The sequence below is a fragment of the Alnus glutinosa genome, chromosome 9 (assembly GCF_958979055.1).
Source record: "Alnus glutinosa chromosome 9, dhAlnGlut1.1, whole genome shotgun sequence".
Lineage (NCBI taxonomy): Eukaryota > Viridiplantae > Streptophyta > Magnoliopsida > Fagales > Betulaceae > Alnus > Alnus glutinosa.
Window position 1 is genome coordinate 26141229 of NC_084894.1, and position 23410 is coordinate 26164638.

General features: G+C 32.0%; 1 protein-coding gene across 1 annotated transcript; it reads right to left on the minus strand.

Annotated features, from left to right (window-relative positions):
* Nucleotides 1–1133: 1133 nt before the first annotated feature.
* Nucleotides 1134–3740, minus strand: LOC133876924 (protein FAR1-RELATED SEQUENCE 5-like). The gene is made up of 3 exons (XM_062315148.1): nt 1495–3740; nt 1339–1405; nt 1134–1256 (listed from the first exon to the last, which is right to left on the minus strand). The coding sequence occupies exons 1-3, from the start codon at nt 3738–3740 to the stop codon at nt 1134–1136; spliced, it is 2436 nt and encodes an 811-aa protein (XP_062171132.1).
* Nucleotides 3741–23410: the final 19670 nt, after the last annotated feature.

Here is a 23410-nt window from a genome sequence, read left to right on the forward strand (position 1 = left end):
ATGTCGCTAAATTTCAGTTCATAACACTTGAGTTTCTTATCAGTTTTGAATCTAACCAAAACTAACCAAATATGATGATTTTGGGTGCTCTTTACAGAAGTTTCAATCTCTGACTTTCCTTTGGTAGATGATCCCACCAGTTGATTTTAATGTTTTATGTAGTATCTGAGATGCAATAAGGGAACAAGATAATAGGGTGTATGTTGGCCCTCACGTGAGTAGCACAAAAGGCAACAAGATTTGTCATATTTTATCAAGGATCAAACAAGTCTTCTCTGAAGAATCATTGTGCAGTATATGCGCCATTTTGTGGCCATTATACAAGCTGATCCACCAAAATCAATAAGAATTTACAAGCTGATCTACCAAAATCAATAGCAAAAAAACTCATATCATAAATGAATAAACAAATCAAGTTGAAAATTACAATTTCAGTGCATTAATAACTTCCCAAAATACTAATTAGTTGTAACCATATACAAAAGCACCTGTAGTACTCATTTACCATAGATATTCATAACTGAAAAACCAATCACATATAGCCACTAAACAAAGTCTCAAGTGCCAAGTCATCAACACCCCCTGCGAGGTTGCCCACATGAACACGGTTGGAAGAACCAAAACTGGCATTACCATAACCTGCTCCACTTCTAGTAGCTCTAAAGGAGGAATCCTCCAGCATTTACCCTCAAAGACCTTCACTCAAGTTCCTGCCAAATGTCATGAAGTTTTGTTCAGATACAATGAACATAATAAGCCAGTGCTCAAGAAGAATAAACCATACTAAGAAAACTGAAAACTTGAATATGAAGCAATTACGACAACCAAAATTCTATCTCAAAGCCTGCCCCCCACTTAACAAGCTTCAAAACAGAATCATTTCCCCCTTAACCAAACTTGACCTAGATTCAAATTCTGATTAAACTCTCTAAAAACCAATAAATTTTGGGCACGAGTTTTTTTTAGCTTAAACCCAAGTACATAGAACATGATGTGCTTACATAGCCATTTAACTGTTTTTTTTTTACATATGCCGATTGATTTATATAACAAATGTTCATAACTAAAAAATAATCACAGATTGTGTATTACAATCTTACAAAAAACACGACACCACACAACGATTACCAACTTCAAGCATTTTCATAGGCGTTGATGTTGTCTGCACCAATATCAATTGTAGTAGATAAACATACAGAATCTTGAGACATGGCAAATGTATTTGCAGAGGGATACTCCATAGTTGGCAAAGAGCACTGTAAATTATTGACAAATAACAAAAATTAGGTAATGGAAAAAAATTTCTTTAATAGAGGATATGTTATAATAAAAATTTACCTTTACTAAACTTTGTTCATCTATCAACCCCAAATAAGCTGGCCTCATATTGGTATTCACAATATTCCTATAGAAAAGAAGATTTTAATACGAATTAAATCAAAATGCATGTTAATGTAAATTATTGTAAATAAATAAAAAAATGTATAAGAATACCTTGTTTGCTTATGTGAAGGGCAATTGGTTCTCACATGCCCTGTTTTCTTGCAAATGGAACATGTCCTTTTCGTCATTGCTTGCTTTTCTTTTGGATTTTTTTGTCTCACAGATTTGGGTGCTCCTTTACATCGAACATGTAGAGGATCTTGCAAAGTGAATGTAAGGTTTGATAGTACTTGGTTGTTTAACACAAGATCTTCGGCACTTCCTTCATTAGCATCATTTATATCTTTATCACTACCATCATCCATTATCAAAAGCTCGCGATGAAGCTTTTGTAAACCAATGCCAAGATGTTCATATTTTCTTTTTGATTGGCACCCCACTTCGACAACTTCATAAAATTGCAACATCAAGCTATTTCTCATCAAGGTGGAAGAATTTTGTGTTTCTACTTGTATATCATCACTAGATATGCCATGTATAATGCGACTCTTGGCATTGATCGTCCATCTCTCTAGAACATAATGTTGGGGAATAGTGTCCACCAAAGACTTTTTCAAAAAAATTTGAAGAATGTGCGCACACAAAATTCCAACAAATTCAAACTTATGACATGTACAAGTAGCTTTCTTCTCAAGAACTTCAAATGAAACTTCATAAAATGGACTTTCTCTCCCATGAAGAGTCACCCTATATATCTTCATCCCTCCTTCTTCCCGATGTTTAGATGATTTGAAATTTTGACTATTAAATAACTCTTCTTGAAACATCAAAAAAGACTCTCTTGTGTAAACCTTTGCTGCCTCTACTTCCATCTTGTAACATGTTTTTAAAATCGGTCTAGAAGTTTTTGTCTTCACATCTTTTTGTTTCTCTTTAAAATAACGTGCATCCAAGGCTTTTTCATAGTGATAGACAAATTCACTCACCATTGTGCTCGAACGAACATAATCTTTAAAAAACTTATTCATACTCTCACTCCGTTGAGTTGTAGACATGCCAGCACAAAATGTGGTTCGCAAGTAAGCCGGCACCCACTTTTCACGCCACATATAGAGTTTTTTCAACCAATCATTCTCTACCAACTCATACTTGCCTACAATTTCACTCCATTCCGTCTCAAACTCTTCAATTGTGATTGTGCTATGAATACAATGCTGGAAATCTCTTTGAAAAGACGGATATTTATTATATATATGAGCCAAATGTTCTGGAACTTTTTGTAAAATATGCCACAAACACAATCTATGAGTGACATTTGGTAATACCTCTGCAATTGCCTTACCCATGGCCTTGTCATCATCTGTGATAATTGTAGAAGGAGCACGTCCAAGCATTGCCTCAAGCCATGTTTTCAACAACCATGTATAAGATTCAGCCGTTTCATTTACGAGCAAAGCACATCCAAACATCACAGATTGGTGATGATGGTTAACTCCAGTAAAGGGAACAAAAGGCATCTTATAACAATTTGTCAAGTAAGTCGCATCAAAAGTAACAACATCTCCAAAATATTGGTATGCAGCTCGTGATCTAGCATCTGCCCAAAAACAATTGCCCATGCATCCATTTTCATCTACTTGGATTGCGTAAACAAAACCTGGATTTTGGGATTGTCTCTCAAGAAAATAATTGTACATTTTTTGTGCATCTCCCTCTTCAAAACGAAATCTTCTTTTATTGCTCACATAATTTTCAACATCTTTAGAAATGCAACCAACATTATAGTCGCCACCTGATTCTTTACTCAACACTGACATTATCTTCCTTGGGGGTACACCAGACTCATTGAGAGTATCTATAAGATTTTTTTGGGCACGTGTTACCACTCTATGTCCACGAAGTAAACTTGTACTTCTAGGAGAAAGGAGCTCATGATTATGTTCACTTATGAACTTACATACAGTCCATTTTAACTCCACTTTCTTTAAACCCATAATTGCTTTACATCCTATCCTTGTTTCGGCAGGCTCTGAATTTGTATAGATTTTCTTTTGACAACTTTGATGACGAAATCCTTCTCTTGAACAAACATATTCTATCCCAATTAATGACTTATCTTTCGATAGTCGAGAATGATTTTTTCGAATGCTAAAATCTATTCGCCTTGCGTAAGCATTATAACATGCATGAGCATCTTCTAATTCATCAAATTCCATACTAAGACATGGTTCCCTCGGACCATTAAATGAAGAAAGGCGGACAATTGGTTGCTTCAAATCATTTTGATCTTCTACCATTTCATTCTCAGCATGTCTATCTTCTACCATTTCATTCTCAGCATGACTATTAGGACTCATTTTAGCGATCCTACAAGAAGATAACAATATTCTTCAAGTATAAATACTGAAATATTTAAACACAAACACAACTTTAAACTAGAATTATTGGGTCATGTGGGTCATGTTCTAGCATCACATCCAACATTTTTTTTTTTGAGTGAATGAAAGCTTTATTGACAGCAACTATATAACACAAAATATTTGTGTTAAAAAAAATAAATTTACACAATAGGTTATAAATTTCTACATGTGCTTTCTTGTATTTGGCATTCCCTACATCAAACGTTGTTAAACAACACAATCTGCAGCATCCTCTAAATTAATTGCAAGATGAATTAGCACTCTAAATTTAATTGCAAGATGAATTAGCATCCTCTAATTTAAAAACTACCAATTTCCTCTCATTTTTAGACACTGATACATGAAATACATGTACAAAAGAGAATGCCACATGAAGGACCATATTTTCCGGTTGCAAGGAACCAAGCAACCAAGCACAACTCATCTAACCTCGAGTGCAATTTCTGGAGTTCAACAGACGATGATTTGGGGCGGACGGGCTGATTTGGGGAGGACGGACCGATTTGGGGCCGACGGACGGATTTGGGGAGGACGGACGGACGTGCAGTTATTTGGGGATTTAGGACGGCGGACGGACGGATTTGGGTCGGGCGGACGGACGGACGGACGGATTTGGGGAGGACGAACGGACGGACGAGCGGCCTGCGAGGTTCAGTCCAGGCGGACGTGCAGAGATTAGGGAAGGACCGGAGGGCCGGCTGACGGGCGGACGACGAACGGCTGACGGGAGGACGACGGACGGCAGACCGGCGGACCGGCGGACGTGATTTGGGAAGTGGGGTTTGTCTCTTTTGTTGGAATTGTGAGGCTTAGAAGAAGGGAGAAACTCAGAAGAGAGTTTAGAAGAGAGATGGGGAGGGATTAGCTAATTCAGTATCATTTTAAGTTTTTGCTTTTTGATGACGTGTCAAGTGGCTATTGGTTGGCAAAAAACCCCTGGTTTTTGCCTCTGCCGTATAGAAGGGGCACTCTTTTTACGGTAGTTGATGTAACGGCACCAAGAAATAATCCAACATACAAACCGCCAAAGTGGTGGGATCTGGTGATGGGCCTTCATCAAATGCCAAATCTGAGCTCGGGTTTCTAAGTATTTACGGGCTTGGAGAAGTAGTTGATATTATTAAAGGTCCTTCCTAATTTTTTTCTTTTTATTTTTTAGGAAAAATTGCATCATTGGTCCGGTAGTTAACTTAAATTACTAATCGCTCATTCTAGTATAAAAATAAATCCAGAAATATTTGTGGTTGACTTAATTTACAAATCGCTCCCTGGAGTCAAATTCTGTTAAAAATTTTAACAATTTCTATTAAACGTCACATCAACGCCAATAAGATAACGACATGTGTCGATCATAATAAAAAAAAGACAGAAATTTCCTACAAATCAGTTTGTAAGAAATTTCATACAACCTACATATAAGAGTGACATTCGTCCTTTAAACATGTGAGAAGCATATGTTTTTTTATTAATGCTATTAAAAAGGCATGTGAGAAGCAAATGCTATTAAAATAACATGTGTTTCTCACATGTCAAGGGACACGTGTCAATCTTATATGTGGATTGTATGAAATTTTTTACAAACCGGTTTATAGAAAATTTATTAAAAAAGCATGTGAGAAGCAAATGCTATTAAAATAACATGTGTTTCTCACATGTCAAGGGACACATGTCAATCTTATATGTGGATCGTATGAAATTTTTTACAAACCGATTTGTAGAAAATTTATGTCCATAAAACAATATAAATTTATTAAAAATATATATAAAAAAAAACTTAAATTTTTTTTTCCAATTCGGAAGGGCCTTTAATGATATCAACTACTTAAAAAAATTTGATAATTTTTAAGTTTTATTTGTGGAATGAGAAATGATTAAAACACTCACACTACACAACAATGGCACAACACCAAGGCACAATGGAATGGAGCCCACACATGAACCCCACTCCATTGTGCTTTGGTATTGTGTCATTATTGTGTAGTGTGAGTGTAAGGATCACTTCCCTTATGAAATCTGGTATGGACTAATAGTGCAATTTTCGAGATGCTTGCAAGTCGTTACTATCGCCGACTGTGTCCCGACGGCGGGGCCAGCGTTGTTCGAGCCTTGAAGTTATATCCACGAGAAATGATTCATACACTCATTTCTCATAACAGCCCCACAACAAGCTGACGTGGCTGGTAGTATTATATTATTTTTTTACCAAAAAAAAGAAAATAAATAATAATAATAATAAAATATTATCAACCACATCAGTTAGTTGTGGAACTGTTGTGAGAAATGAGTGTAAGAATCATTTTTCTATATCCACATCACCGTGTCCGAGCATATATCTCCGCCATTCAAGTCCATACAAATTATATATATATATATATATATTCCAACGGCGACATTCAATTGATGTGGATATATGTGAAGTACCATGAGTACTCTACATTGACATAAAGCTGAGAAAAAGTAGACAATGAACCCTAACGAAACCACCTTACTTACTTTCCTTTTTGGGGGCATTTTGATATTGTTGACAATATTTGGACCGTTCATTTTAAACGGTCCAAAAAAATTTATTGTTCAAATCCAAATCCAAATCAATGTTTGGGTGAAATTCATTTTTCAAATACTGTTTTTTAGAATCCAAATTGTACTCAAATTTTATATAACTTTTTATAATTTTGTCTTAAGTTTTTTAAATTATTCAAACATAATTTCAAAAAATAAATTCTATCGGTAGACACAATTTTTCAAAAAATCACACACCCAAACGAGTCTTATAAATTGAAGAAAAATTTAAATGATCCTACCTACATTATCTTAAGATTATTACTCTTTTGAATATACTGCGCTATGTTATAATTACTTACCTGAAGTTGAATTTATTCACTTTTTAATACATTATGCATGCGGACTTTAACCAAATTTGATAAGACAGAAGTCATTTTCTATCAAGTTTCTCTTCGTGACGACAAATTAAAGTCATTTCCTTAGAAAAATCACATGCCAACTCTTTCACTCAATATCGTTCATTGGGCACAATTAAACGAAACGTACCAAAATATTAATTTAATTTACTGTTTTTTTTTTACCAGTTTAAGTTTTTCCTAGAAAACTGATGATTTGACGGAATAAGGTTTTTTTTTTTTTTTTTTTTTCTTTCTTTAAAAAACCTTCACTAGATTTCTCTGGAATTTGGAATAGTAAAATCATCATGTTTATCATTTTGACCCTCAAAATAGAAAGAAATGTTCACGATTTAAGCAATTCTACATGTCCCAACAAGAATACGTTGATCAGATATTTAATCCTAAATTTTGAAGTAATTTAATAACAGCCGTTAGAAAAAGAAAATATTGAATGAAAAATGCTTGAAGTACTACAGCTCTTACTATAATTTTTTTATAAACTCACGTGACAGTTCCACATATTATGAAAATAAGTATTATGTGATAGTCTATATTTTTTAACGGCTGGAGTGGTAAGTGTCAAGTGGACTGTTACGTTTGTTTGTAAACGAAATAAGTGTCATATGAACTGTCATGTGACAGTTTGCATTTTAATAACTGGTGTGATAAATGTCATTATAAAGAAGTTATGCTCATAATTTATTTATTTTTATCACAATAAACTAATTTGTCCATATCTTTTATTTGAGTAATGTTATTTAGTATACTGTTATACGACAGTTCCACATATTATGCTCATATAAATTAATGTCTAATGATATGGTAATGAAAATCAACCTACATCAACACTTGTAAAAAAAAATTTAAAAAAGGGGGCTAACGTTCTTAACAATCGTATAAGTTTATAATAGTCTACTAAATAGAGAGCCCATTCTGTCCAGTCAAGACAGAAAACACTAGTTTTATGCCCATCAATCTATAACAAGAAAATCAATTGTTTGCAAAACACCGAATCCAATCGGGGTCTGGGGTGGTCTTCGGGCCAAACCTAGACCCAATATTATGTCTGGTCCAGGCAGAAAACACTAGTTTTATGCCCACCAATAAGATATTGACACATCAGTCTATAACAAGAAAATCAATTGTTTGCAAAACACTAATTCTAATAACTTTTTTTTACTCTTTTAGTCTTAAAAAAAAAAAAAAAAAAAAACTCCTAACCACCGCCACCCCACCACCCCAGACGCCACCATCACCGCAGCCGCTGTCATTGCTCCACGCTGGACACCGCCGCACGGCCACTTCCTAGTGGTCGAGGGTGGTCATGTGGCCGCCCCATGGATCGGGGGTAGTTGCGAGGCCACCCTCAGGGTCTGGGGGTGACCTTTGGGCCAACCTTAGATGCCCCATGGACCGGGGGTAACCACGCGGCCACCCCAAATGGGCCTGGGTGGCCATCGGGCCACCCCAAAACCCTGGGGGTGGCCGCACGGTCACCCCATAGATCGAGGGTAGCCGTGTGGCCACTCCCTAGTGGCGCGGCCACCCCTATGGTCTAGGGGTGGCTATCAGGCCAACCCTAGATCCATCTAGGGGTGGCCTGAAAGCCACTCCCAATTTCGGCGTGGGGCAGTGGCGGCGGCGGCGGCGGCTGGTTGGCTATGATGGTTTTTTTTTGGTTTTTTTTTTTTTTTAAAGACTAAAAGAGTGAAAAATGAGGGTTTAGTTCTAGTATTTTACAAGGTTTTGTTAATATTTACTTTTATTGTTTAATGATGACATGTCAATCTCTCATTGAAAGACAAAAATCAAGAGGTTTTTGCCACTGCCTGATTGAAGTTATTCCCCTACTAAATAACATTACTCTTTTTAGGGGTTAACGTTCTTGATAATATGTATAACAATTTATTAAATAACATTATTTTTATTTTAATGTTTATTGTATTCGGCTTATGCAGAGTCGGGCTGACCCAGCAATCGAACATGCATGGTTCACTAGCACTGAGGCAACTATTGTGCAAAGTCTTTTTCCGAGCAACGATGAGACAAGCAGTTCAGGTCGTGTGAATATGGATTGTGGGAGCCCACAACCGAGACAGGTTGGCATCATAGCTGTGAATTTGGATACTCTCCAGTTCAATTGAACTGGAGAGTATCCAGTTAGTTATAGGGTAGGGGTATATTTGTTAAAAAAATTATGAAATGACAAAAATACCCCTAATATAATAACTAAATGGAATTAAACTGGAGAGAATCCTGTTCTCATAGCTGCTACTCTCCAAGCATCACATACCATTTCTACGCCCAATAACCCCTGCTTGGTTCCATAAAGAACCTCTTTTTTTTAATTTTTGTTTCTTTTTTTAAATTTAAAAAAATAATAATAATAGATTCAAATAGGGGTTTCCATAATTAATGAACTTACACAATTAACGTGGTAGCCATGTCAAAGTTGATAAGCTTAGTTGACTTATGGTTACCCTCTTTTACTCCCAAAGATTTGGTAAGATCATTCTGGGTTAGTTTGGCAAACCACTCAAATTCTCCCATTATTTTTTTTCACTTCTCCCAAAAAAAATATTTTAACATTTTTACACTTTTTATATCACATCAATCATTTTTTATTATTATTCAAATAAAAATATCTACTACAAAACAAAATTTTTTCACATTTCTAGAAAACATTCCCAAATTTTATATCACATCAATCACTTTTTACTACACAACACACAAATATTCTACAACACAATTACTTACCAAACAAGCTCTCTAATTCTCTTTTTCTTCTTTGTATCCAATAGAGCTTGAGTAGTTAGCATGAGATTGATGAGCACTTTCTTTGTCTAACTTTGTGTTTGCTAGACGACCTGCGACAAGTCATCGACAAAATGAAGAAACAAAATATAAAAAACCGCGGCTTTAGGAACTAAGAGCATCTTAGAACATTTCTAATGAATTATCTATTTCACTTTTAACTAAAATAGCTAAGTAAAATTATAAAAAAGCAAATACAAAATAGATTTATCTTGAATTTGTGATTAACTCAACGCGTAGGGTTATACTATTCACAAATGCATTTTTTTTTTTTAATATATCTTTTGGGCTTCTCTCCTCTCTCTTTCCCAACTTTTCTTTTCTTTTCTTTGTCTTTTCGTTCTTTTCCTTATCTTCTTACAGTTGCTTGTGATTATAATTAGTTAGTAGTTATTTTTTATTTCTTAACAAAAAAAAAAAAAAAACAAATCGTATTGATATTTTCAACTTTTTCCAATTTCATTGACAATATTAGTTTTAATCGAACTTGATCACGGCAGTATAAACAGTTCAAGGGAACTTGGTAATGACAGTATAAACAGTTGAAGAATTGTAATTCTATCTATAGCAGGGTGCAGAATAATAGTAAACTTTAATGACAGTTAGAAAAATGACCGTTAAAAAAATTATTGTGTTAGAATGTCAGTTTTAACAAAACGACCATTGTAAAATATGACCGTAAGAAAAATGTCTGTACGAAAAAAAGAAAAAAAAAAGTTCGAAAAAAATGACAGTAAAAAAAAAATACAATGTACTATAAGGGAAAATGGAGGGGTTCATATCCTATATATAAAGCCAATGTACTGCTGATTTATTTTATCAAGCAAAATATAACTCTTTTTTTTTTTTTTTTTTGGTAGGATTTTTCAGTTTGGAGTAATATTTGGCCCATAGCTTCTTTAGGGTGCGTTTGAGATTGTGATTTTGTAGACAATAAGTGCGATTTTAAACCAAATCACAGAACATAGATCGTTTGGGAACTGCGTTTTTAAAAATTGCGATTTGAAAACGCAGAAACCATAGCTTCTTTAGGGTGCGTTTGGGATTACGATTTCGTAGACAATAAGTGCGATTTTAAACCAAATCACAGAACATAGATCGTTTGGGAACTGCGTTTTTAAAAATTGCGATTTGAAAACGCAGAAACCATAGCTTCTTTAGGGTGCGTTTGGGATTACGATTTCGTAGACAATAAGTGCGATTTTAAACCAAATCACAGAACATAGATCGTTTGGGAACTGCGTTTTTAAAAATTGCGATTTGAAAACGCAGAAAATCTGCTTTTTCAAATCACAGATAAGATGATGCTTTTTTGAAAACGCAGAATTTTAAAGGTAAATTTGCGATTTTAAAGGTCAAACTGCGTTTTTAAAAATCACTTTTTTCAAATCGCACATTTTAAAATCGTTATTTTAAATCGCACTTTTTTGAAATCGCAAACCCAAACGGACCCTTAATCCTAAAAAATGACCACTACTTCTTAAATCCTGTAATTCATGATCATTATTGAACGTATAATTGATTAAATGATAATTTTAAAAATCTCATTATTATTTGATTAACGCTCTATGGATATTTATATGTCACGTAAGAATTACTCAAAACTAAATGCTCCTAGTTTTGGTCTTTGGCCTACTTTCAACTTTCCCGTACAGTAGTGCTCCCATCACGGCATCATCAATTCATCATCCCAGGTCCCCAACCATGCGTAGGCATCCACCATACCCCTTAAGCCACGTTTGGTGGTACGAAAACCGTTGGGGCAAACCGCAATCCCTTTATTGATGCTTATCACGGGTAATGAAAAAAGTCTAGTCAGGACTCAGGTTCACACACTTGCACTTTTGCTATTGGAGATAGGATAACCCCAATCATGTTCCATATGCAAAAACCACGCGGTAGATGTGCCTCTTTTCTTTTCTTTTCTTTCTTATTTATTTATTTTGTAGTCTAATTAATTAGATTCATCTTTTTCATCATTTATAGTTTGATTGCTCCTGCCATTTAACAAGTTGTTTATCAAATAATAAGTTGAACATTGATTGGAGACCACCAATATGGGTCCGTTAATTTAAAATGAATTACCAAAATCATGACTTTTGTCAAATAATAAGTTTAACATTGATTGGAGACCACCAATATGGGTCCGTTAATTTAAAATGAATTACCAAAATCATGACAACAAGACAAAAGAGAAAAAGTAGATGTTGAGATCTCATATGCGTGGTTGAGGGAAGCGAACCCTAACGAAACAACCTCAATTATTTTCCTTTTTTGGGCATTTTGATATTGTTGACAATATTTGGACCGTTCATTTTAAACGGTCCAAAAAAATTTATTGTCCAAATCCAAATTCAAATCAATGTTTTGGTGAAATTCATTTTTCAAATACTGTTTTTTAGAATTCAAATTGTAGATCTCATATGAGTGGTTGAGGGAAGCGAACCCTAACGAAACAACCTTACTTATTTTCCTTTTTTGGGCATTTTGATATTGTTGACAATATTTGGACCGTTCATTTTAAACGGTCCAAAAAAATTTATTGTTCAAATCCAAATCCAAATCAATGTTTGGGTGAAATTCATTTTTCAAATACTGTTTTTTAGAATCCAAATTGTACTCAAATTTTATATAACTTTTTATAATTTTGTCTTAAGTTTTTTAAATTATTCAAACATAATTTCAAAAAATAAATTCTATCGGTAGACACAATTTTTCAAAAAATCACACACCCAAACGAGTCTTATAAATTGAAGAAAAATTTAAATGATCCTACCTACATTATCTTAAGATTATTACTCTTTTGAATATACTGCGCTATGTTATAATTACTTACCTGAAGTTGAATTTATTCACTTTTTAATACATTATGCATGCGGACTTTAACCAAATTTGATAAGACAGAAGTCATTTTCTATCAAGTTTCTCTTCGTGACGACAAATTAAAGTCATTTCCTTAGAAAAATCACATGCCAACTCTTTCACTCAATATCGTTCATTGGGCACAATTAAACGAAACGTACCAAAATATTAATTTAATTTACTGTTTTTTTTTTACCAGTTTAAGTTTTTCCTAGAAAACTGATGATTTGACGGAATAAGGTTTTTTTTTTTTTTTTTTTTTCTTTCTTTAAAAAACCTTCACTAGATTTCTCTGGAATTTGGAATAGTAAAATCATCATGTTTATCATTTTGACCCTCAAAATAGAAAGAAATGTTCACGATTTAAGCAATTCTACATGTCTTTTTGTCTTTTGTTTTCTATTTTCAATATATATATATATGAACAAATAATCCAAACACAAAATATGTATATATTTATATCACGCCACAACACTCCATAAAAAAACAAAAAAAAAATATTAAAAAAAAAAATCCCTCAAAACACGATAACAAAGAGATGGAGCATTTGGATACGACTTAGGAGCATATATAATATAAAAGTAAAAAGATAATAACCACTACATCTTTGATAGTCTAGAATGTTAAATAATAAGAACCAATGGAGAAAGAAATGTGCCACGTAAAAGAAATTAATGAAGAATGGTAGGGTATCCACTCGGTATCTGTCAAGAAAATTCAGTTGCACAAGCCAATATAGAACAGACAATTTAGCACCACCATTTCCAATTTACCTGCGTGTAAGCAAATTCTTTTCTTCTTCTTAACCAAACAGTACTACACGTTCCATGTCACAATTACGTTCCGGTGACAAAAAAAACCTCATATTTGGGCAAGTGATTGTGAGAGAATTCGGACAGATAATTGTGAGAGACTACTTGTGGGATCCACTTGACCAAATAAAAATTGAGTTTACTTATCCGGTCAGGTGGGTTTTATAAGTGGTCTCTCACAATCACTTACCTGAATTCTATCAAATTTGAAAATATCCTAATCCGATTTTTACACGGTCAGACTAAGTGATAGACACCTACAAAATAAGGAATATATATCAACAAAGCCAATCAAAGGCATTGTTGTGGACGCAATGTATGGTTTGTCGGACTGCATGAATGAAAAGCAAAGGTGGAGAGCATCAAACAAACAGAATGTGAGAAAAAGAAAAAGGCCAATTTAGATGCTTATTGGAGACATAATAAGAAGAACCAACCAATTTTGGACGAAAATGATTTGGAGGAAGCATGCATATTCAGCACAAGGGAACATGTCAATGGTCTCTCTCTCTCTAAATGAAAAGTAGGACTAGACTTGAACAACAATGGGCCTTCTTCACGTGGGTAAGACCTGAATTTGCCAAGCAAAGACTGCGCAATTGGGTGGGGGCATTGTGTAAAGATGGCCAGAAAGATGACTTTTTCTGGTGTGAATTGTGATGTGTGATCAACCTGTCTGTGTTCAAGTACTATAGACCTAGCTTAGCTAGCTTCCCTTCTTTGGAGACTCTTTCAAAAGAAGAACATGAAAAAAGAAAAAGTATATATTGTCATTGTTGTTGGTCCTTGGCAAATCATTGCTTTTTGGTTGGTGGTTTATAAGCATAAGGAGCCCGTCCTTTATCTATAAAGGGGCATTTGTGTAAATTTATAGTGTGAAATTACAAAAATGTCAATGTTTATAAATGACCGGATCCTCTCCGGTTCTTCTCAAATGGAGAGGATTCTAGTCCATTAAGCTTTGTAAGAGCATCTCTAACTGAATAGGTAAATAGTTCATAATAGTCAAATTTGATTATTATGAGTCTTTTTTTCGTCTCTAGTAGAATAAACAAAATAGATTTTTCATTCTAGTGTGAATAGTAAGAGCATCTCTAGCAATAATAGCCAAAGTAGTTATTGAAAAAATACAATTCTCTATTTTAGCTATTATTTTTTTATATATTCTCTTAAACAAATTCTCTATTCTACTCTCTACTTGTATTTAAATATTATTTTATGTGAAAAAAAGTGTGAAAGAAATAAGGAGAGAGAGAGAGAGAGAGAGAGAGAGAGAGAAAGGAAGAAGGAAAAGAAGAGAGAAAATAATTTTTTTAAAAAAATTGTAGTGTGAATAGGGAATAGGCAAAATATATAGGGTCTGTTTGAGTTTGCGATTTAAAATAACGATTTTAAAATTGCGATTTGAAAAAATGATTTTTAAAAACGCAATTAAGCGTTTGACAAAATTGCAGTTTAGCCTTTAAAATCACAAATTAGCCTTTAAAATTTTGCGTTTTCAAAAAAGTATTATCTTACCTGTGATTTGAAAAAGCAGAATTTTTGCGTTTTCAAATCGCAATTTTTAAAAACGCAGTTCTCAAACGATTTATGTTTTGCAATTTAGTTTAAAATCGTACTTATTATCTATAAAATCGCAATCCCAAACGCACCCTATAGCCTATTTACTATTCACACTATAAGAAAAAAAAAATATTTTACCTATTTTGTTAGAAACGAGAAAATGGCTTATAATAGTTAAATTTGACTATTATTAATAATTTGCCTATTCTCTTGGCCCGGAGATTCTATAGGCTACAAAGTAAGTAGTGAATAGGCAGAATATATAGCCTATTTACTATTCACACTATAATGAAAAAAAAAAAATATTTTGTCTATTTTACTGGAAACGAAAAAATGGCTCATAATAATTAAATTTGACTACTGTTAATATACTACTAAAAAACCGACACAATTAGCCGCGTGTCTAGTAGTATACACGGCCCAATTGGCCGCGTGTATTAAATACACGCGGCCAATTACTGTTTTTTTTTGTAGATATAATTTGCCTATTCTCTTTGAGATGCTATAGGCTTTTCTGCCTATTCAAGCATTGAGATTCTTGTTGCATCAATGGGAACTAATGTAGTTTACACTAATCAAGCATGGAGATTTCTATTGCGAAATTCAAACCCATGCCCAAGTGTACACTTAATCACTTTGAGAATTTTCTTGGGCCATTGAACCACCACCCTAAATGGTGGAACACAAGTATTTTGAATAAAAAATCATTTGTTAATGCTTTTTAAAGGGTTTTTTTTTTTTTAATCCATGTTTTGAGGTGAGATAAATATAAAAATAATTTTGAGTGTTTTGTGATTTTAGTTTTATTTTTTAATGCTTTTTATTTTGTGAAGAAAAACTTTTATAAGCAAAGCCAGTTTGGATCCTATTTATATTCCCCACACACAAAAAATTCATCTCCCCTAAAATGGCCCCTCCCCCTTCGTTATTTCACTTAAAGCCTTAAAGGGCATTTTTCGTTCTTTCACATTTGAAAATTGAAAACATGGGTGTCACATGTTTGTTTTTCTGTTTGATTTAACGTTCTCAGCTAATGAAAGATCGAGGGTGTTTTGTTTTGTTTTTTTTGCCAACGATCGGTAGTTGAAGCATTTAGACAAAGCCTCTAACCTAGTTTAGAGGAAATATTTAGGCTTTGTCTTTTGTTTTTTCTTCTCAAAAGAAGAAGAAGAAGAAGAAGAAGAAGAAGCAAGAAAGAAAGAAAAGTAGCTCCTCAAAACACGATAACGAATAAAGCATTTTGATACGACTTTACGAGCATATAGTTGAAGTCAAAAGATAATAACCACTACTTACATCTTTGATAGTGTAGAATGTTATACGAGATAATTAGGGAGTTGTTTTGAACTTTTGGCAAAGCGAATGTAGTTGAAACTTTGGTAGTTATCCGTTCTGTGAAATTTTGCAGGGCAATGAGTTTTTTTGATATTATTTTGCACTCTTACATGTTGTCAATGCAGTTAATTCACGAGGCTACAATTGAAACAAAATAAGTCGTATTATAGATGGCATCAAAGAAGATTTGGATCAACTCAAATTGTAGAGTATTGAACATGTGAAGAGATATACAAATTCTACAGTCTATTGCATGTCTTGTCCGAGAGGTAATGTCTTTTGTTATAGATAGAGTTTGAATTGAATAAATTTTAAACTATATTCATAGTATTGTAACAATGGGCAAATGACTCATGTTTGATTGATTTTATCAATAAAGATTATTGATTTGTTAAAAAAAAAATAATAAAGAAAAGAAAGAATGCTGTAGAACTTTATATGATAAGAACAGACAATTTAGCACTACCATTTCCAATTTACCTGCGTGTAGCCAAACTTTTCTTCTTAAGAAAACAGTACTACACGTTCCAATTACGTTGGGGGTGGGTGACAGAAAACATCATATTCTTCACCGGTGTAAGGACTTATTACACAACATTGCTTAAATGACCGAACAACCATAACCACGCGCGGTCGAGGACATTCCGGCATCAAAGAACTAAATATAGTTTTGGTCTTTGGCCTACTTTGAACTTTTCCGTACAGTAGAGTAGTGCTCCCATCACGGCATCATCAGTCATCAGTACCCCAGGTCAGGTCCCCACACGTGTCCAACGTAGCCCTTAAGCCCTTAAGCCACGTTTGGTGGTACGAAAACAGTGGGGGCAAAGTTCAAACCGCAATCCCTTTATCGATGCTTATCAGTTATCACGGGTAATGAAAAAAAATTCTAGTCATGACTCATGTTCACTCACTTTTGCTATTGGAGATGGGATAACCCTAATCATGTTCCATATGCAAAAACCATATGGTAGATGTGTCCCTCCTCCTTCTTCTTCTTCTTCCTCTTTTTTTTTTTTTTTTTTTTTTTTTTTTTTTTAAGTCTAATTAGTTAGATTCATCGTTTTCACCATTTATAGTTGATAAATGATACTTTTACATCTTCTATACATCTCTTATACATCTTATTTTTAAATTTTCACATTTAAATTTATGAGAATCACATTGAGCTTCACAAATTCAATTGTGGATTTAAAACTTGATTGTATGTATATATACAATAAATATATAGGAGATATAAATGTATCATTTCTCTTTATAGTTCGATTGCCTCGGCAATTTTGGCATGCAAAAAGTGGGTTTACAAAGAAATCGCGAAAAGTGTTCCATTTGAAGGAGAAAAAAAAATGGCGTGGAATAATTAACGCAGTAGCAAAGATAAAGGGGGGCGGGTCTGCCCCTACAAGTCCCTACAAATTAAATCAAAACATTCATTCCCCTATATTAATTTGCTCATCAAGAAAAAAAATATATATATATATATATATATATATATATATATATATATATATATATATATATATATATATATATATATATATATATCAATACAACTTAGCCTAGCCCCAGCCCAGCAGCAACAACACTCTTAAAAAATGAAAGTTACTGTCAAATTTGGACTGATATTGAACTAAGAAAATCCAACCCAAAACCAAAATTAGACACCATGAATGATAAAAATATAGTATATAAAAAGAACAAAAAAATTATTTATCATTATATTTTATTATTTTAATTCCGCCCTTACTAAGATAGGTTCTAGGCTCCGCCACTGACTTAACGTTTTCAAATCGTTGGTATTAGGTTTTTTTTAATTATTTAATTATTTTTTTTAAAAAAAAGTGTACAATTTTAAAAGTCGAACTGCAATTTCTCCAAACGCTAAATGCTTAAAAGTGTTTTTAAAAATTATATTTTCATTAAAAGCATTTTTTAATTGCTATTTTCTCAAACCGTACATTTTGAAACCGCTTAACCAAACATACTCTTACTTGGTGAGGGTAGCATGTGCAACTTACAACAAATTAAGAATAGATGCCTTCATATTTGTTGGAATTTGTTATGAATGGTTTGTGCTAGAATATTATAACATTCATAATGAGCTCTTTATTTCTTTATTTATTTTTTCTAAATTTTTAATAAAATCCACAAAAACTACAATTTAACAAACTCTTTATAAAATATGAAGTTTAACATTTGTTAGTAACCTTCTTTACATTTAAAGAGTAAAAAATAAAAAATGAATGTTATAATTTTTTTAACATTATTTTTTTGTATCAAATGCTTTTGGCAGTTAAATTTATCAATAAAAAATAGTATTTATTTAAAGTATAAAAACATTTAGAGAGTTTGTTGTTTAATAGTTTTAAATAGTGATTAACTAAATCAATAAAAATGGATTTTTAAAGTTAAATTGTGAGAAATTTTAAAGAGCCCATTGTTAATGTTTTAATTCCTAAAACAGTTTTTCATTCTCAAACTCACATTGAAGCACATCTCAAAACGGGGTTGCGTAAATCTACTTTTTGTAGAAATAAAACCAAATACACCGCTAATGCAAACACATTTGGTAATTGGGAAAAGACACAAGAAGAGTCATTTTATAGGGCATTTAACGGTGTAAATTATGCTATATGGCGTGCTAATATATTTGTTACGTGGCTTCATCTATACCGTTAGATACAATAATATTAAAATTTTGATCATAAAACGACTCTTCTCCGTTCCACATTTATAAAGAGGATATATAGAGCATCTTTAATTGCTTGTTTGGCCTTGTAGGCGATGAGAAAATTAAAGAGAATATCAATAAAGTTGGATTGTTGGCATTAAGGGAAAAGCCAACAGAAGGAAAACGTTGAGAGGTAAGAGGCATTCAACTCATGACATGGGCACATAATCAAACAGAGACTTGTAGACGCCAATGCCACGCCGATGCCACGCCAATCTCCTTATCCCCTTATCTCATCACATCTCATCGTCTACTCTCATTTTTCTTTTTCTTTTTCTTTTTTTCTTTTTTTCTTTTTTCATTAGCAATTGATCAATTGATCAAATGACCAAAATACCTCATCCGATCCTGTACTTGAGTGGATGGGGGATCTTTCCAATCCTCCTGTTTGGATTGCAAGGAATCCATTGCAATCCTAATAGTTTTTGGTTGGAGTTCATCTGTTCGAGTAAGGGTTCGTTTGGATTTGTGATTTTAAAAATTGCGATTTAAAATAACGATTTTAAAATGTGTGATTTGAAAAAAATAATTTTAAAAACGCTGGCAAAATTACAGTTTAACCTTTAAAATTACAAATTAGCCTTTAAAATTCAACGTTTTCAAAAGTACTATTTTACCTGCGATTTAAAAACGCAGAAAAATCTGCGTTTTCAAATCGTAATTTTTAAAAATGCAGTTCCCAAATTATTTATGTTCTGTGATTTGGTTTAAAATCGCACTTATTGTCTCTAATTTGGAGACAATATGCAATTGTTCTGGATCTCCAATTGGAATAATTAATGCTATAAGTTCTCATTGTTTTATATGTTCTCAAAATTGATGTGGTTTTTAAAATATCCACCGATAGATTTATTGAATTTTGATCCAATAAAATTTTTAAAAATCACACCAATTTTGGAGGGACATAAAAGGAATTTGCAGCAATACTCTTCCAATTGACTTGCAATGCACATATATCCTCAATTTACGAAATTTTGATTTATAATTGATTATGGGTGACAATTTGTGTTCGCGTGTCAAGTTCGGGTTGTGTCGATGCATAAATATAAAACTATATAGATTAACAATAACCTAACACATTTAATTAAATAGGTCAAACGTATCAACCTTAATCTAATAATTTCGTATTAAATTTATTCCGTCCAGTAAAAAAATATAAACTTTAAAACACTTGTGCAATGCACTTAAAAGAAGTGGAGATGTTATCCTTAAAAAATAAAAAAATAAAAATAAAAATAAAAAAGGGGGGGGGCATGACACATCTGTTATTCTTTTCGTGGGTGGGGATATTTTGGTAATATGGAGAGGAAAAATATCAATATCTGATAAGTGGGTGGTCCTCTTTTAATTTTCGAGATGCAAGTGGTCACTATCGCCGACTGTGTCCCAACGGCCAGCGTTGTTCGAGCCTTAAAGTTACATCCACAGCACCGTGTCCGAGCATATATCTCCGCCACTCAGGTCCATACAAAATATATATATATATATATATATATATATATATATATATATATATATATATATATACCAACGGCGACATGCAGTTTTTGTTGACGTGGAATTTCTTTGTTTTTTTTCAAATGAAAATTTCTTTGTTATGATGTATGAATTAAGTACCATGCGTACTCTAGATTGACATAAAGCTGAGATGGTTTGTGGTTTGATTTTATGATATTTATATCAACCTCATCAGTCTAATCGTCGTTCTCTTTATTTTCTTGTTACTTGTTGTTTTCACGTTAAGTAGTTTGAGTTAATTCTAGTAAAATTAGATACTCTAATATTAGAGTATTTACAATAGTCTTTTCATATTTTTTTTTTTTAATTTATCTCTCAAAATCTACGTTAAGGGTTTTAATTTGTTACTTTTTTAAACCATCAAACAACAAATTCTCTAAATGTTTACCTATTTTAAATAAATATTATTTTTGTAATCATTCATAATAATATTGTCACATGTAGCAATTTTTATTTATTAGAAAAAGAGAGAACATTAGCACGGTTTGTAAAAAAAATTATTAACAAAATTATAAGAATGTCTTTTTGGCTCTTTAAATCTAAAGAGAAAATATGATAAATGTTAAGTTTAACATTTGCTAAAGAATCTGTTATTTGGACATTTTTGTGGTTTTTGTTAAAAACGTAGATGATAACTAAATATAAAGAGTCCATTGTGAGTGTTGTTAGATATGAATTTCTATAAGAGTTGTTTGATTGATGACTCAACTCTAATTTTTCTTAAGGACGTTGTAATAATTTTTCCATTTAAAGGTTATTATGTTATGAATAAAGGAAGATAATAATTAACCAAAATTCGCGCTTGCGTTGTGAGGTTCAAGTTTTCTTTAAGAATCTAAATTATTCTATTATGATTTAACAGGTTAATTATTAAAAAGTAATTAAAATTGATTGGCGTGACAGTATTATGTAGATTCTTATCACGTCAGTCACTAAACTATTTTTTAATCGTTCATAATAACATTGTTACGTGTAGAAGTTTTTATTCATTAGAAAATTATGGAATTTGGGATAAATACTATTTTTAAATCATTCATAATAACATTGTCACATGTAGAAGTTTTTATTTATTAGAAAAATATAGAACATTGGCACAGTTTGCAAAAATATTATTAAAAAAATTATAACATTGTCTTTTTGGTTCTTTAAATCTAAAGAGAAAATTTGATAAATAATAAGTTTAACATTTGCTAAAGGCATTTTTGTAGTTTTGTTAAAAAGCAGAGAAAAACTAAATATAAATAGACCATTGTAAGTGCTGTTAGATATGGATTTCTATGAGAGTTGCTTGATTGATGACTCAACCCTAATTTTTCTTAAGGACGTTGTAATAAATCAAAATTCGCGCTTGTGTTGTGAGGTTATAATTCCCTTTAAGAATCTAAATTATTCCATTATGATTTAACAGGTTAATTATTAAAAAATAATTAAAATTGACTGGCGTGACAGTATTATGTAGATTCTTATCACGTCAGTCACTAAACTATTTTTTAATCATTTATAATAACATTGTTACATGTAGAAGTTTTTATTCATTAGAAAATTATAGAATTGGGGATAAATACTATTTTTAAATCATTCGTAATAACATTGTCACATGTATAAGTTTTTATTTATTAGAAAAATACAGAACATTGGCACAGTTTGCAAAAATATTATTAAAAAAATTATAACATTGTCTTTTTTGTTCTTTAAATCTAAAGAGAAAATCTAATAAATTATAAGTTTAACATTTGTTAAAGAGTCTGTTATTTAGGCATTTTTGTAGTTTTTGTTAAAAAGTAGAGAAAAACTAAATATAAATAGACCATTGTAAGTGCTGTTAGATATAAATTTCTATGAGATTTGCTTGATTGATGACTTAACCCTAATTTTTCTTAAGAATGTGTAATAATTTTTCTATTTAAAGGTTGTTATGTTATGAATAAATGAAGATAATAATTAACCAAAATTCGCGCTTGCGTTGTGAGGTTATAGTTTTCTTTAAGAATCTAAATTATTCTATTATGATTTAACAGGTTAATTATTAAAAAATAATTAAAATTGACTGGCGTGACAGTATTATGTAGATTCTTATCACGTCAGTCACTAAACTATATTTTAATCGTTCATAATAACATTGTTACGTGTAGAAGTTTTTATTCATTAGAAAATTATAGAATTGGGGATAAATACTATTTTTAAATCATTCATAATAACATTGTCACATGTAGAAGTTTTTATTTATTAGAAAAATATAGAACATTGGCAAAATTTGCAAAAATATTATTAAAAAAATTATAACATTGTCTTTTTGGTTCTTTAAATCTAAAGAGAAAATCTGATAAATGTTAAGTTTAACATTTGTTAAAGAGTCTGTTATTTATGCATTTTTGTAGTTTTTGTTAAAAAGTAGAGAAAAACTAAATATAAATAGACCATTGTAAGTGCTGTTAGATATGGACTTCTATGAGAGTTGCTTGATTGATGACTCAACCCTAATTTTTCTTAAGGATGTTGTAATAATTTTTCTATTTAAAGGTTGTTATGTTATGAATAAAGGAAGATAATAATTAACCAAAATCCGCGCTTGCGTTGTGAGGTTATAGTTCCCTTTAAGAATCTAAATTATTCTATTATGATTTAACAGGTTAATTATTAAAAAGTAATTAAAATTGACTGGCGTGACAGTATTATGTAGATTTTTATCACGTCAGTCACTAAACTATTTTTTAATCGTTCATAATAACATTGTTACTTGTAGAAGTTTTTATTCATTAGAAAATTATAGAATTGGGGATAAATACTATTTTTAAATCATTCATAATAACATTGTCACATGTAGAAGTTTTTATTTATTAGAAAAATATAGAACATTGGTATGGTTTGCAAAAATATTATTAAAAAAATATAACATTGTCTTTTTTGCTCTTTAAATCTCATGAGAAAATCTGATAAATGTTAAGATTAACATTTGCTAAAGAGTCTGATATTTGGGCATTTTGTGGTTTTTGTTAAAAAAGTAGAGAAAAACTAAATATGAAGAGTCTATTGTATGCTATTAGATATGGATTTTTATGAGAGTTGCTTGAT

Coding starts and splice junctions, on each gene's coding strand:
- LOC133876924 (XM_062315148.1), bottom strand. CDS start 3,740: ATGAGTCCTAATAGTCATGCTGAGAATGAAATGGTAGAAGATAGACAT. Junction 1,406..1,494: donor CCTTCACATAAGCAAACAAG/GTATTCTTATAC, acceptor TCTTTTCTATAG/GAATATTGTGAATACCAATA. Junction 1,257..1,338: donor ATGAACAAAGTTTAGTAAAG/GTAAATTTTTAT, acceptor AATAATTTACAG/TGCTCTTTGCCAACTATGGA.